This window comes from Hydra vulgaris, chromosome 14, assembly GCF_038396675.1.
Source record: "Hydra vulgaris chromosome 14, alternate assembly HydraT2T_AEP".
NCBI lineage: Eukaryota > Metazoa > Cnidaria > Hydrozoa > Anthoathecata > Hydridae > Hydra > Hydra vulgaris.
Genome location: NC_088933.1, coordinates 19,594,581 through 19,612,071, shown reverse-complemented (window position 1 = coordinate 19,612,071; position 17,491 = coordinate 19,594,581). Strand labels below are relative to the sequence as shown.

The following is a 17,491-nucleotide window of genomic DNA, read 5'->3' as shown; positions in this document are numbered from 1 at the left end:
ATATCTCTCCAAATAGGAGCTATTATTTCTCTGTATTTTCCACTACGAGACGACTTTGGTTTATATGGGTTTGCATCAGAAGAAATTGCATCTGTCTGTATTAATATATTTCGATATTTTTTAAGGTCATCTTCAGTATATAAATTCTTTTCAGGATTAAACTTTACTATCAACTCCCAAAGACCAGGAGTACCATAATATTTTTCATCATCAATAGTTATATCATTATCATTAATATGTATTGGTTTTTTTCCAATTTAAAATATATCATCATTAGAATGTATTCCAAATGTAGTATCTGTAGATTTTTTACTATTAGCATACATTCTAAGATAATCTGTTGCAATTTTTCCTAGCCTCATACCTTTATTTTCTTCATGATAAGGAAATAGTTCTTTAGAATCAGTTATCATTATCTCTCTATTTGCTTCAGGATAAGAATTTGAAAAAGTGAGTGCGAATTTATTAGCCTGATCTTGCAATTTATTTATGTTTTTCTTTATTCCATCTTGACTATCAATTAATGGCTTGTACAATTTTTCTAAGTCTGACTGTAAATTAGTTTCACCCATCTTTTCATATAAATCATTCTGCCCTATTCTTTTTTTAATCTCTAAGAATTCTTTGACAATTTTGTCTCTTTTTTCAGGATCTTCAATTTTTAGAAATGACATTTTGCTTTTTTACAAATAAAGATAAAAAAACACAACATAAAACGTAAAACGATTTATGTTTTGATGTTTAGATTTTCACTAAATCTGTTTTTGAGTATATTAATTGCCTCATCTCTTCCTTGTTTAATTAGTGATTCTTTAGTTTGTTCGTTCATTAATTCTTTTGAATTTGTTCTAATTTGCTCAAGCATAGCTTTAAATTTTTCAAGTTCACTAAGTATTAGCTTAAATTCATTGTCATCTATACTTCCATCTACTAAAGCTTTTGAAGTATAGTCACTTATTGTATTTAGTTTTAAATCAGCAAGTACTTTAATCTTTTCATCCTTTTTTGCTTTTAAATTTAATTTTATATTAGCTTGCCCTCCTATTAATGATAAAACACCTGCTCCTAATGCTGCACCTTCGCATGCAATAGCTACTGGTGCTGCAACTGTTGTTGCTAAAATTCCAATTCCAATAGTTCCAAGTGCCATAGTGCTTGCTAGTAATGAATTATCAGTTGCTGAAATTATTTTTACAGCTCTATGATACTTTTTACTTAACATATTTCTCTTTTCTCTCTCACTCTCTATTTCCTTTTGAATCTCACTTATTGTGTTTAATCGATATATATGTGCACTAATAATCTTATTTTCTTCATCAGGTACACTTGGAAGGTTTGGATATATTTTATTGAAAATTGTATCATTTGCACTCTGTGCATTAGGTAAATCTGAATAAATATTATTACATAGCTTTTTGCAATTTATCTCCATTTTAATAAGTAAAAATAATTTTTTTTTTAATTATTTTTTTTTAAAATATTTACAATAAATTCACAAAACATAAACTCTCCTTTTTTAATCAATAGATCAGAATCAGAATTATTAACAACATTTACTACAATATCATCAACGGTCTCTGATATTACAGAGTTTTGTAAATTTAACATTTTTAATTTAAGTTCTTCTTTTAATGAAACTAACGCAACAGCTTCATTAACTACTACACCAAACTTTAAAAGAATATATTGATGCGATAGAGATTTTATTGTAATGTCTTGTTGTGAAAATATTTCATATTTATTACCATATATTAATACTGAAGGGTGCTCTAAATCTTTGTGTACTTTAGAATGAAGAAGTATTTTTAGAGGTTCATCTGGTATATATATATTTGTTTATAAATTTGTGTATTGGCGGATTATTTCTTGGCATTTTATTATACATATAAAAAAATTTTGAGAAATTATAAAAGTATATTCAAAAATGGAATATTAGCAAATGGTGAATTTGGTCCTAATAATAAACCTTCATCTGTTGATGTATATCCATTTCCACTACGTATGTAATAACCATCACCTACAGAAACTCCTTTACTCCATGGTCTCAAATATAAACCATTTCCTGCAGCTGTCATTTTAATTCCTAATCCATTCTTTTTCCTGTACACAACATCCCTTCCAGCAATTTTATCAACCATAGCTGGTCCAGCTGCTGAACTTACTCCTGTTAATAAGCCTGTTGCAAGTGCTGGAGCAACACTTGAAAATAAAAATTTTCCAGCTGTACCAAGGAAAGGTATTAGTGCTCCAAGAAATCCACCCTCTATTTTAGAATTGTGAATGAATTGCGCTTTACTTAAATTAATTATTACACCAGTACCATTTCATATGCTTTTTTAATTTTATTCAATTGCCTTTTTTGCTACAGCTAATACATGATCACCATTAAGATCTGAATGAGCTAATTTAATACTAGCTCCATAACCATCTTCATCAATTGCTTTTTTAATTTTTTTCAATTGTCCCTCTGAAATATTTATTTTAATATTAGTATATTTACTCATTTTTATATGTATATAAAATAACTTTTTTTTTAATTACAAAAACTATTTCACTTCTCATGAAATGTAATAGTTACTTCTTCTCCTCGTAAATTCAAAAGATTTCCATCTTGATCGAGCAATTTGTTTTCCATTCTTGATATTTTTTTTAGTATTACAGGTAAGTAAATTAAGTTATACGGCTCTTGAGCAATTTTATATCCAGGTCTTACAGTTGGAAAAAATGAATATATAACGTTATCAGTCCCTCCATTTATATACGATGATCCTATTATATCACTTGTTACTCGTATATTATTAACATTTAATATGTTTACTATATTAGTTGATATATTGTAGCCTGCTGAATATATTTCACTGTCAAAACAAAAAACAGTTCTAATTGAATTTGAAGTTGTAAAATCAACTTTATAACCAGCTGCAATAGTTAAAGCTGATCTTAATGTATTATTATTTCTTTCAATTGTAATATTTGCAACTCCTGAACTTGCATCACTGTTTCCTGTCATAATCAATTGAGTATATTTATTTATATCATTAATTTCATAACATCCATCTAGAATGTTTATATCCTTCCAAGTTGATCCATTATTTGCGCTATATCTAAAACTGTTGTTTGAAGAATTAATATTAGGAAAACTGTAATATGTCTCTAAACTAACTAGAGCCATTTCATATTCTCTGTCTTCTCTTAGTGTAATAATAGGGTTATAATTAGTTCTTATTATACTGCTATTTCCTTTCACTGATACATATGCCATTTTTGCTTTTTATAAATACAAGATTTTTAAAATTCACAAGTTGGTATATAAAACAATTTAATCCACTTCTATATTTTCCATAATCTTTTTTAGAAGATAGATCTATAATAACAAATCCATGAGGTTCTGACCAAGCTTTCTAACAAAACATTTTAAACTCATCTTTTGACATATCACTTGAAACATGATCATTATAAATGTGATTTAAATTCTTTGAATCTTGTGGAAATAAGCAAATAAAATTTGTATTTTCTTGTATAGTTTGCCAAGGTAACATAAAATAATTTTGTGCAAGATCGAAACAATCTACATTACTATGTCTTCCTCTTATATAATATTTTTCACACTTATTTTGTTTTGTTAATTGTAAATCATCAAATATCATCAAATTATTCTTATGAATATCAAGATCTTGAGGATCTGATACATCTTCTGCTGTTTCAAAAAACTTGCACTCCATATCTGTTTTCTCATTTAAATTTTTTGAAATGTCTTCAATTATAAGCTCAGGGTTTGCATTTAATTTTTCTATTTGGTCTTGTAGCTTAAATAGTTCAAGAATAATTTCTTTCGGCATTTTTTTTCAAAAGATTGTTTTAATATTTTGTATTCTGGTTGAAAAAGAGATTTTCCAAAAACTTGTAAATTATTATAGTCTAACCAACCAGGTCTCAAAAGTAAATTCAATAATAAAGTAGTTTTTCCACAATCTGACTTTCCAACAATAATGCCTTTTATACTCTTAGGAAACAAATTATTATTATTTCTCTTATTGTTATTCGCATTCCATGACAAATCTATAATATCCATTTTTATATATTTAAGATTTTCATTTTTTTATACATATAAAAATGTACTGCGTTAAATGTAGAAACAAAACATATACACTAAACTTGCAAAATGTTATAAGTAAAAACAATAGAAATATGCAACGTGGAACTTGCGCTATTTGCAGAAAAACAAAAACTCAATTTGTATCATCAAAAACAGGAGGAGATTTAACAAATACACTAACCTTGCAAAATGTTACGAGTAAAAACAATGTGAGTTCAATTAATTCAGCGACAAGTAAAATAAAACCACCATGGTCAAAGTTTCCAGGTAAAATGCATTTACCTGAAATTGAGCTTTGCAGGACCAGGTACTAATTTAGATGAACGATTAACTTCTACTGACGCATATAAAGAATGGAGTAAACCTATAGATAGAGTTGATAATGCAGCTTACCTTCACGATCTTGCTTATAAATACTTTGATGATACCGCAAAAAGAAATTTAGCTGATAAAATTATAATTGAAGAAATGGATGCTATAAAAAATCCAAATCTTGACAAATCTTGGTTCTAATGAATTGCGATCCGCTTTAAATACTCTAAAAAACAACAAAAGTGCGGGCTTTGATAATATCAGTAACTTTGTCGTAAAATCAGTATTTGATATCATTGAACCATCATTTCATCATATCTTTGATCTTTCACTGAAATCAGGCATTGTTCCAGATAAACCAAAAATTGCCAAAAATAAACCAAAAATGATTTTGATATTAATAATTATAAACTATATCAGTTTTACCATGTTTTTCCAAATTACTAGAACGCGTCATGACTTTACAATTATTTGACGGAAAACAATTTTTTATCCGGTAAACAATTTGGATTTAAAATTAACCGCTCAACCGACCATGCTATAATTGAGCTAGTTAATCATGTATCTAATGCTTTTAGTAATGATTGCTCTACGTTAGGAGTTTGTATTGATCTTTCTAAAACTTTTGACACCGTAAATCACGACATTCTTCTAAAAAAACTTGAAGTGTATGGAGTAAAAATAACAAGTTACTTTGGTTTAAAGATTATTTATTAAACAGAAAGCAATATATTCAGTATGAAACAACAAAAGCAACAAATAGCGCCATAACTTGCGAACCCCAAGGCTCGATCTTGGGACCATTATTATTTTTACTCTATATAAATGATTTATATTCAACATCAAACTTATTAAATTTAATCTTGTTTGCGGATGACTCTAATTTGTTTTATTCACATAGAGACATTAAGACACTTTTTTACATAGTTAACAAAGAATTATATAAAATAAACGAGTGGTTCAGGTGTAACAAACTCTCTTTGAATGTCAAAAAAACCAAATTCATCCTATTTCATAAACCAAATAAAAATGAAAACATTCCTCTTAAACTACCTGATCTAAAAATAAATAATACTAATATAAAAAGAGAAACATTCATAAACTTTCTAGGTATGGTCTTGAATGAAAATTTGTCGTGGAAGTTCCATATAAACACTTTAGAGAGAAAACTCTCAAAAAATATTTCATTAATGTATAAAGCAAAACCTTTCCTAAATATCATTTCTTTAAAAAGTTTATACTTTTCATTAATACATAGTCACCTAAGCTATGGTAACATGGCCTAGGCAAGCACAAATTATACCAAGCTTAAAAAACTTTACAGTAAACAAAAACATGCCTATAGAATTGTCTTTGGAGTAAGTAAAATAGTGTCTTGTGAACCTCTCTCATGCAAACTTGGAGCGTTGTATACAAAATTAACATAAATCTTGTTTTACAGTTTAGGTACAAAATAAAATATAGATATCTCCGCCGATATTTCAACCCTATTTTAGCGAAATAAGTCATAAATACCCTGCTAAATTCTCGTATAACAACTTTGTCATCCCAAAATTTATATTAAAGTCAAATTTATACTCAATCCAACATCGCGGGCCTTATTAATGGAAATTTTTTCCCCAGATTGTTACTATCAAAAAAAATACACTTAAACAGTTTAAATCTGAATCAAAGCGTTTTTTATTATCTACGGACTTGAATTTTCCTTTTCTTTTTTAGTAAAAAAATATAAACTAGCACAATTTATTTCTTTTATTTGCTTTTACTTTTATTTGTTTTAAATTTATTTTAAAAAACGAGTTTATATATAAACAGTTATATCGATTGTGAAACGTAGTTTAACACATTTTGTATATATTTTATCACAAGCATTTATCACGATTTTTTATATTTTATTGTAAAAAACGACCTGTAATGAAGCCACATTGGAGCCCGGTGATAAGACAAACTGATGTCTTCTTCTTGCTCCAGCCATTTGTTTTATTATTTATGTTATTTTACAAATTATAACTTTCTATGGCAAAATTAAAAATATAAATAAATAAAAAGAAATTTTTCCTTCAAAATATCCCTCTTCTTTTAATCAGTGCCGTAGCATAGAGGCAGAGTACTCCCTCAAACCTGTCATTGCGGCCCCAAAATTTTAAAAACCTTCGATTATTAGGTATTACTAAAAAAAAAGATCCTCAAATTTAGTTAAGGGTCCTTTAAAATTAGATAAAGGGTCCTTAATTTTGCTGCCTTCCCCTCCCGCCTTACCGGATTAAGGGAGCAGTAAGGGCAGCCTAGTAATGGCTCTGCTTTTAAGAAATTTCTTCAGCTAAAACATTCCAATGTCTTCTGATAATTATTTTTATAAATAATGTAGACTTAATAACGTCTTCAGGTAATTATTTTTAAATGCACTTGTCCCACTGTTAGAATCCGACTCATTTAGCAACATTTAACTTTAGTTTCCAAAATCGGCTAAGAATAAAAAATAAATACTCCAAAAAATAGTTATTCTACGAATAACTATTTAATTTTTGGACACGGACAAATTTTTTATTTTTTGACATATTTTACACATGGGCGACGGGGGGCCATAGTGGCTCAAAAAGTGGGGGGCATGGGCAATTTTGCGGGCCTTACCTTGGCTGAAAATACCCACCATGTAATGTCAAATTGGCTCAAATTTTTTATTCCCTCTTTCTTCTTACGAGCTCTTAAACATAATCGGGTCCCGGGACAATATACTCATAGCCCCCCTCTCTTCGGCCATGGGCATGGGGACCATGTTGTATACTTACACCAGTAAGTATAATATAATTAAAAACATTAATAATAATAATTAAAAATATATATTTAAAAAAATAATAATTGGAATGAAAAAATCGATACCAAAAAACAAGATATATTTAAATATATATATATAAAATATTGTTTCTAACGCTTATAATACATAACACTGCCAAAATGTCAAGCGTGGTATTATTTGTTATTGTCAGTGGCGTTTAGTTATTAGAAGTCTGAAAAAATATTATGATAGTAGTAAAGAGTTGAAGAATAAAAGAAACTATGTTATAACAATGGTTTTGAGACTTTAATGGCTTTAATTTGCAAAATGACGTTCGAATTTACAATCATTTTGAGCAAATTTAAAAGGTTTAAAATCTTTTAAAATTAAAAGTTTAAAATATATTAAATTGAAAGCGTAGTCGACCAAGTGAACTAAATATTTAAAAATATGGCACCATATTTCTTACCAAAACTAAAGATAACCATTGTAAATTAGATACTGTTTTGAAATGGGAAAAAGAATTTAATTTAAAGTTTGAGTATGACATCGAGGGAAATGATGTTGTAAGATTACACTGCTTGCTTTTGCAAGTAATATGAATCTTGTATTAAAAACAATAAAAAATTTTCTATTTCGTGGATTCACCCTGGAACTCCGTCAATTAAAAAAGACAGCATAAGAAGCCATTGCAACAGTAAACAATATAAGGAAGCACATCTCATCAATTATCAGAGTAAATCGGGTGCGGAAGGTTTTAAAGAATATATAAATTAATAAAAAACCAAAATAATAATAATAAACAGAAACTAAAATAAAACACAAACTAAAATAAAACAAAAAAAATCAAGTAAAATTCAAAAACTTTTTTATTTTCTAGAACTTTTGCATAAAAAGTCTGATATTTGATAAATAATCTTCATGAAAAAGGAGTTGGAATCATGACGCAAAATAAACACATATACAGAAAATGAAAAAAGTTTTTTAACAAATTTATACTGTTAATAAAAAGAATAGATCCAAAAACCTTCTGTCTGTTAAAAAATCTGGCTAATGAAGTTTCTATACATGAAAATAAGAAATTCTTAAACTTTATATTTTTCTTCATTTTTGGTTTTGGCTCAAACTATAATAAAATATATAAACTAGACAAAGTTCGGTAGTACAATTTTTATTTAAAAATATAGATATGTACATATAAAAAATCTGTAAAAAATTATTTTTTATTAATCCCTCTTTAGCATATAAACGTTGCCAATATTCTAAAATCGCTATAGGCGCAAAAGTGATAAAGTTTTTCAAGGTTACTACTAATCTCCTAAATCTTTGTGGTTACTGTATTGCTTTAATATGTTAGTGTAATATATATATATATATATATATATATATATATATATATATATATATATATATATATATATATATATATATATATATATATATATTCTGCATTACGCTAACATGTATTAACATGTTACGCTATTAAACTATGTTAATAAAAAGTTTCAAAATTATTTAATAACCATAACGCATAATTTCAAACAAATCAAATTGATTCAAAGGGGTGGATTTTTCCATTTTTTTTAATACTGCTTCTCATAGATGGTTCGGAGGATGAACGCTTTTGAACATCATTAACTTTTGAAATGTGGTGTTTTTTTACGTGCTCATTTATATCAATGCAAACATGCTTCGTGTACATTTCAAGTAGAGATTGAAAACACTTAAGTAAATCGGCTTTTGAGTTTTGTTTAAGAACACTGTCTCTAAGCTCCCGGATAATTTTACAAACACTATCTACTGACAGAACTTTTGAATAATTAAAAATTTCTTGTTCGATAGACTTTGGAATTAAAAAAATTTCTTTTGTTTCTTTCAACCAACTGTAATTTGGACGTCCAAACATTTCGTCTTTTAAGCGTTTTTCTTCTTCAAGTCTATTTTCTAAGCTTTTTATTTGTTCTTCTAACTCATTAACTAGAGCATCATATATAGATTGACTCATTTAATTTTTTTATTTTTATGTTTATATATTTAGTACTATACTTTATTATATTTATTACTTCCTTCCTTCGTAGTTTTAATGTGTAAAATCAGTAAATAATAACGTGTTATCTGTGAATGGTTTAAGCAGGGAGCTTCGCTATAATTGTGGTCGTTGAGTGCTGTTTATTAAATAAAAAATTGATGCGGGTTATAAATTGTTTGATCAATGGTGCCTTCTTTCTTTGTTTTAATTTTTCAAATCAAGCACTTTTTATTATTCGAGTTACGTTTTTCTTTGAACTTGTTTTTTTAAAAAAAATTTTAACCACTTTTTTTAACCAATAATATTTATAAACGTTAATATTATTAATCAAATGAAAAAAATAAAGTAAAACTAATTTTTTTTTAAAAAAAAAAAAATTCACTGCTACGTTTCAGACATAAATTCGATGTTTATATGCGTTTTAAAAAGCGTACTGTGATTTAAATTTTCTGTGGTTTAAAAACCTAAATTATTTACGAGAATTTTTTTAAAATAAAAAGTTAGTTAATAAATTTTTTAACATCAGAATGACAAGCTTTCACAACCTGACAACCTCATATTTGACAACCTAATTTATTTTGTTATTAAATTGTTTAATCAAAATATTTTTTGTTTAATTAAACGCATATGCAATTGAACGCAGATAACAATTAATACTTCATTTTTTAGAGAGTACCGATTAAGAATAAATGTTATTGGAGTTTTAATTTTAAAAAGGTTGCTTTTAGCTTTATAACATTTTAATTATAAATTGCATGTGCGTTTAGATAACGACTCAGCTATATGTCATTATATATTAAACGTTCTGTTTATCAAACTCATGTCATACATGAGTTTGATAAACAGAAACGTTTTCTATAACTTTATATCGTTAATTTGGGATACGCAAAGGTAATATTTTTTTACCCATCTTTGGCTATGTTATGTTGATTACATTGACATTTGTTCGTAGTATACACCATCATAGGTGTAAAGCATGAAGTGCAAATGAGGCAGCCTGCCTCTCCCCCCCCCCCTCCTTGAGCTAACCTTGCCCCCTTTAAAATTCGTTAGTCCCCATTGAAATTTCATCTTATCATATAAGAAATATTGATTTGATTTTCTATTGTTAAACAAAGAAAGAAATCTGATTAAACTTTTAAATTTTCTTTTTAGAAAATCGCATGTTTATAATTTTTTCCATAATGGCAACCCGGCAAACTGTTTTATTTACTTTTAGGGTGATGTGACTAATGTCTGCTATAATTTCAAAAATAAATAATTCTTTTAATTTCGAAACAAAAGCGAAGACATACACTAAAGTGGAACTTTAGTAAAGCTATATACATCATTCCAATCCTGATACAAATTTTTGAATCTTTTAGTACGGATTTGCGTTTCAAAACACTTAGATGAACACCAGCTCTGCCCAGGAAGAAGAAAATACCTGTAATATTTGAAATCCGCTCCAGGGATACTTATTACCAGCCAAAGATCCAAATTAGATTTACAAGCAGTTTTACTTTACCAGTTTTGATGCAGTTTTGGTTGGCCTCAACAACAGATTTGAATGAACTAAAACCACTCATCATTTAAAAAGATTAGAAGAGTTTTTAATCGCATCAAATAACAGTGAATGCAGTATCGACTATATCAAAAGCTTCTACAATCCTCATTACCGAAGACTGCAGCTTCATCGGAACCTTTTCATTGATAAAGCTTAAAAGAAAAGTTTAATTAAAAGATTTTCAATCGGCTCTAGGTTTCATTCGTTCTAAAGAACATATTGGATTTAAAAGAATATCTTCGGAAATTGTCGGATATTATACCACCTTGGTTTTATTAAAATCATTTTGGTCCAGTCCGTGTCAACTTGTACAGCAGAACGGTCATTTTGTAGTCTACGTAGACAAAAAACTTTTCTTCAATCGACCATGAGCCAGAAACGGCTGAATGCCATTACTTTAATGAATTCCCAAAAAGAAATTGTCTGTAATCTAGAAATGGATTCTTGTTAGATATGTTTTTTGTTTTGTTTTGTTTTTTAAGAATATTTTTATTTTTATTAAAAAATTGTTCTTTGCGCATTTATTTTTACCAATTATTTGCTTGATACAATAAAAATATTATGTAAAAAAAAAATAAAACATTAAAAAACTAAGAAATTTTTAAATTCTTGCTTCTAAAGCATCCAGCTTGAAATCAACTCCAATTTCAGAGTCATTCGTTTCGGCCCATGGTGCTCTTGTTAGATATGATCATTGAAAAAAATAAACACGTCGTAAAATGTTTTACTTAGAAACCAAGTAAAATTCTCCACTCCACTTTCATGATGCTAGTTAGATGCAAGATCAAATGTTGTGATAAAAAGATGTAATTAGTTATCAGTTAGCCATATTTAATTATGTTTTTCTTTGCATAATATGTGTATTTGTTTTATTAAGTCACAAATAAAAAAAGATTTGTAAATTTTTTTACTAAAAATTAACAAAAATGTAATTATTTTTTATTTCTTTATCAATATTACGGAATACTGGACATCAAATCTTTTCATTTGCTTCCCCCCCCCCTCCTCCTCCTTCTGGATGATATGAGTACTTTACGCCAATGTACACAATAGTATAATACGGTAGACAATGTTACAATGCTCTCAGTGAATCAGTGAAAAATTGGTTTCGCTGTGTTGATAAAATTTCCAGGTGCTTTTGCTGTTAGACTTTCCAGTGCTTTTGCTGTAGATAGTAAATGGGTGGATTCCATTGCATTATTGTAAGTAAATCAATTAGTTATATCCTATAATAGATTAATTATATATATATATATATATATATATATATATATATATATATATATATATATATATATATATATATATATATATATATATATATATATATATATATGTATATATATATATCCATGTTAATGTTAAAGCATTTAGTATCAGGAAAAAATTATCCTTATATTCTAGTTAATCATTTATTTTAACGTTGATTAGAATCATCTAGCAACACTCGCAACAATTAAAACAGACTTTTCTTTGCGAGAACTGACGACAGACCGAGGATAAGTCTAGGATTACTTGGTATTTAAAGTCAATAAACTCCAGGTACAAAAAAACTTTTATATGTTTATGATTATGTCAAATGCAGATTCCAAGATCCAAAAATTTCCATATATTAGGAGCGTTTAAAATAAATAAGATACAAATTTATCAGGCAATCTAAAACTTTATTAAAAAGTTTTGCATCGAAGTTATGATCATGTGAAATTACAACTAAATTATTTTTAATTATTCTATTTTTAAAAACTTTTGAACGCTAGATGACTGTCGAAATTTTTAAAAACGCTGTTGCTCGCGCAACTGTACCGTCGCTTTAAAATTTTTCCTAAAGTCACAGTAGTGATTTCTAATTGGTTGATTTTTTTTATTTTAATTTAAAGAATGCATGCCCAAACCAAAACCCTTAATCGATGTGTGTGCGCTTCACTGCGCCTATCCCTTATTCAGTCGATGAATGTACACTCACTGCGCCTATCCCTAAATCAGTCGATGTATGTAAATAATAAAAATCAATTTAACTTTCAATATACAACAATAATAATAACTTTCAATAAAAAATAGTTAAAAAACATTTTTCTAAGTGAAATACTCAATCCCGGATCACCGTGGAAGATAAACCAATGAGATACCACAATGCTAAACGTAAAATGCAGAGTTGTTAACAAGGCCAAAAGTAGCAAGGCCAAAGTCAAGGATAAAGCCACACGTTACAAGGCCAAGGCCAAGGCCAAGACCAAGGCCTAAAGTTACAAGGACAAGGCCAAGGCCAAGATTAAGAGTTTCAAGGCCAAAATGTTTGAAAATGTTTGAAAATGTTTGCCAAAATGTTTGAAACTGTTTGCCTACGCAAACATTTTCAAGACCAAACACTTTAATTTTTGCCTTACGTTAAGGCCAATTATTAACAAAACTGAAAGTAGCAAGTGCTGTGACAATAAAACCACATTTTGTAAAAGTAGACCAAGGTTATGCGCAGAATTTAACGAAATCAATAAGAAAGTATGTATTATTTTTTAAGGCCAAGGGCAAAACAATCAAGGGCAAGGCCAAAATTTTCAAGGCCAAGACCAAGGCCAAGGCCAACAGTTTCAAGGCCAAGACCAAGGCCAAGGCCTCAATTTTTGGCCTTAAGGCCAGGCCAAGACGAAGACCAAGGACTAACAACTCTGGTCCAATGTAGAGTTGCAATTCTTTTTAAATTTGTACAAATAAAGCTTTCAAAATAATAATATTCGCAGCTGTGACTTAAGATAAACCAATCAAAATTTACTACCGTGACTTTAAGATAAAAAATTAAAGCAACGGTACCGTTGCGCTAGGCACAACGTTGGAGAAGGGGAGGAGGAGGAGGGAGGAGGGGAAGAAGATAACTTCCCCCCCCTCCCGCCTCCAACCCCAAAATTTCTCTTGTAATACGGACTTTAAGGACAAGTTTTTTTAAATACAAAGAAACGTAAATATTTAAGATTGTTCTGAATAAAATACAATAAAATATAATTATTGTATATTAACACGATTTTATTATCATTAGAATACCAGTTTTTTGAAATCAAAGTTTTGTCCTCCTTAAATAATAGGTTTTCATAAAATTTTGTTAGCATATAAATAAGCAAATAAGTAAATGAGTAAACTGTTACTACTAGATACAGTGGCATATTTAATTGGATTGCATTGTTTTTTAAGATTGACGTCGCTTTAAAGGTAAAAAACAGATGGAATATTTCAAGTTAAATGGCCTTTGCATTGCTATCAGCTAGACCGAATTCCCATCCTTTTCAAGAGAGGCATATATCTCTCAAAGAAGTTGTTAAAATCGGCAGGGCAGTTGCAAAAACTAAACCTTCATCTAACAATGCTGTATTTGATTGTAAAGTTTTATCTAGAAACCATGCCATTATGTGGTATGAAAATGGCAAGGTTGACTTTATATGTTTAAAAACAGTTACATTTTTTTTTCAATTAACTTTTTCTTTTTTTTTAAAACTTTTGTATAGTACAAGATTTAATCCTAATGTTGTTTATGATTTGCGTAGTTTTTACTTCAAGACACAAAAAGTAGTAACGGAACTTATGTCAACTCAGTTCGTTTAAGTCGTGGTTCTGAGGAAAGTGAACCTTATGAAATTAAATCTAATGATATTTTGCAGTTTGGTGTTGAAGTAGTAGAAAACTCTAAAAATGGTTTGTTATTTTGATATATTTATTTTAAAGTTTTTTGTTTTAAAGAAAACTATATATATATATATATATATATATATATATATATATATATATATATATATATATATATATATATATATATATATATATATATATATATATATATATATATATATACCTATATAGTTCTATAGATTGTTGCATTTGGGAGTACGGAAGGAAAAAAATGATTCTTATGCCAACAAATACGTCACTTTTAATTACTTTTGACTTTCTTCCAACATTTGCGTGTTGTCAGAAAGTTAAAACCATTAATTTAATTACAAATTAATTGTTTTTTAAAAAAACCGCAAAAACGCAAATTTAATTGATCAGATGTTTTTAATAATATAAACAATGTTTTATTTTTTATTTTTTGTAATAAAATGTTTTTTTTTTAATCTTTTTTAATAAAATGTTTTTATTTTTATTTTTTTTACTGTAAATCATGCACGGAGTGTTGCTACATCAACTGAGAAATTGCCTGACTCATAACGGAGTGCTGCTACATCGACTATCTTTTAGCCTTGCAAGAGAGTGCTGCTACATCGACTGACAAATAGCCTGACTCGCAACGGAGCGTTGCTACATCAACTATCTTAAAGCCTGACTCGCAACGGAGTGCTGCTGCATTGACTGAGGGTTTGGTTGGGGCAGGCAGTCAATCAAGTAACAAACAAAAAAAATTCCGGTCTTGCATTTTAATTTTTACTTTTTGTCAACAAAATACGGAAAAACTTTTTGACAACCAGTTAGGGGTTATATATATATATATATATATATATATATATATATATATATATATATATATATATATATATATATATATATATATATATATATATATATATATATATATATATATATATTATATATAACCTCAAATATATATATATATATATATATATTTTATATATATATATATATATATATATATATATATATAAATATATATATATATATATATATATATACATATATATATAATATTTTTTTTATAGTTTTATTAACTTTAATTTTTAAAGCACTTGTTATTAATATTAACTTACATTAATATTTAGATATTTACTCTATTAAAGTATAAAAACTAGGAAAAGCAGAAAATTTGGGACCTCTATTAAGAAATGAAAGGAAATTTTGAAATAGATAATCAAAAATGTTGCTATGTACTAAAATTTCTAGAATAATTTTGTAAGATAAACAGCTTTTATTATGTATATTGTTTGCTAAAAACTTTATTGTTGGCATTTTAGTGCAGTAGTCAGTCAATCTGTTTTAAATGACTGAGCATGTTATCTAAATGCTTTAAATTTACCTGATAAATACTGTATTAGGGTGGATTTTTTTGTCATGCTTTTATTTTATACTTTAATCAGTATAAAATTAAAAGTTATATTTATATTATAAGTATGTTTTTTTTTTTTACATGAAAGCATGTTTTTATCAAGTATGTTTGATATATATGGTTAGCATGGTTGTTACCGGTAAAAAAATAAAAATTCTGAATATTTGGTTTCAAAGTTATAAATTGTTTAAAATGCTAAAAGTTGTTTCTATATTTAAGAAATTTTTTTTTTCATATGGGTATGCATGTTGGTTGCAAATGATTGAAAAAGTCAATATATGAACTTTACTTTTGACTTATTTTTATTAAATCATTGCCAACTGTGTGTTGTACATCATAATGTATGTGTATCATACAAGTATGTTAACAACATTTATGTTTATCATACAAATATGTGAAGATAACTAATCTACTTCTGAGCTGAAACAGTCTCGTTTAAGGCATGAAAACATACTGCTTGCAGATTCTTTAAAATCGGGCCCTGATTGTTTGGATAATGTTTTAAACAAAGTTCCTGATTTTTATTTATAATATTAAAGTATAATGACTCGAAAAGATTTTGTTATCAATATGAAAACAAAAGAGAAGATATAAAACTTCATAAAGCAAAGTTTATACAGTAAATAATACCTAATTCAAAGAATTTAAAGCATTTATAATTTTATATAATTTATAATATATTTTATTATAATTTATAATTTTATTTATAATTTCTAAAGGAGATGCTTATACAGTAGGGTTATAACATTTTCACTTTTTTTTCAATTTTAAAATGGTGATTGCCCTACTTGATGAGAAATGGTGCAAATATGTTATAAATAGCACTGTTTTACTTTGCCTTGACAAAAACCACCCCCAGAACACAGATTTAAATATTTCTATACAAGGGGTGTACCAAACCAGTATGTAGTTCATCTGTTGTGAACTTTGTTTGGTCAACTTAATTACTAAATGATTTATAGATGAAAGGAATGGCTAATTTACTTTCATTCTGTCTTATAAATTTTGTTTACATTAAATTATTTATCACATATTTTTTTGTTTTACTGCCTAAAAGTTTGCACTAATTCAAATATATTTTCACGCACACTCATTAGCACTGAGATGTGTATTATTTTTTCTAGAAAATGTCATATATAAAGAGCAAGGATGATGTTGAAAAAAATTCTGTTACTTGAAGAAAAAACTTGACAGCATACCAAAAGAGTGTAACAAAAAGGAAAATTTTAGCAACAGTCACTGATCCACTTTGACGGCTTAACTAGAATGCCTAAAGAAATGACAATTATTAGGAGGTTTCAATCTCTTGCTCAAAATGAAAAATCTAGAAATGGAAGATTTAAAATGGTAGCCAAAGAATTGAAAAAATTGTGGGAAAAGTTAAATTTTCCATTCATACAGTAAAGTCAATAGTGAGGAAGATTGAAGCATTAATTAATAAATATAATAAATTTTTAAAGCACCGTAATGAATGTGCTCAAGTTAAGTTTGCAAAAGTGTTTTATATCACTAAAACAGATGGCATCTGGTTGGGCAATGAAGATAAACAATTTTATCAAATGCAGATGATATCAAATGGAGATGTTGGTTATGCAACGTCAGTACAAGTAAAAGTGCAACCATTAAAAGTTAGGACCAGAAGTTTCACAAATAGTAATCTTCCTTTATTGAGCAAAAATGTTGCATCAACA

At 27.7% G+C, this 17,491-nt stretch overlaps 1 protein-coding gene across 3 annotated transcripts in view; it reads left to right on the top strand.

Annotated features, from left to right (window-relative positions):
• Positions 1-13,653: 13,653 nt before the first annotated feature.
• Positions 13,654-17,491, top strand: part of LOC100197477 (sarcolemmal membrane-associated protein) — a 62,090-nt gene continuing 58,252 nt past the window's right edge. The window contains exons 1-3 of one of the 3 annotated variants that reach the window (XM_065817369.1): positions 13,654-13,709; positions 13,940-14,173; positions 14,290-14,437. In XM_065817369.1, coding sequence (XP_065673441.1) covers positions 13,988-14,173; positions 14,290-14,437 — 334 coding nt within the window. In that variant the 5' untranslated portion in view covers positions 13,654-13,709; positions 13,940-13,987. The other 2 variants (XM_065817368.1, XM_065817370.1) reach the window with 2 other exon arrangements.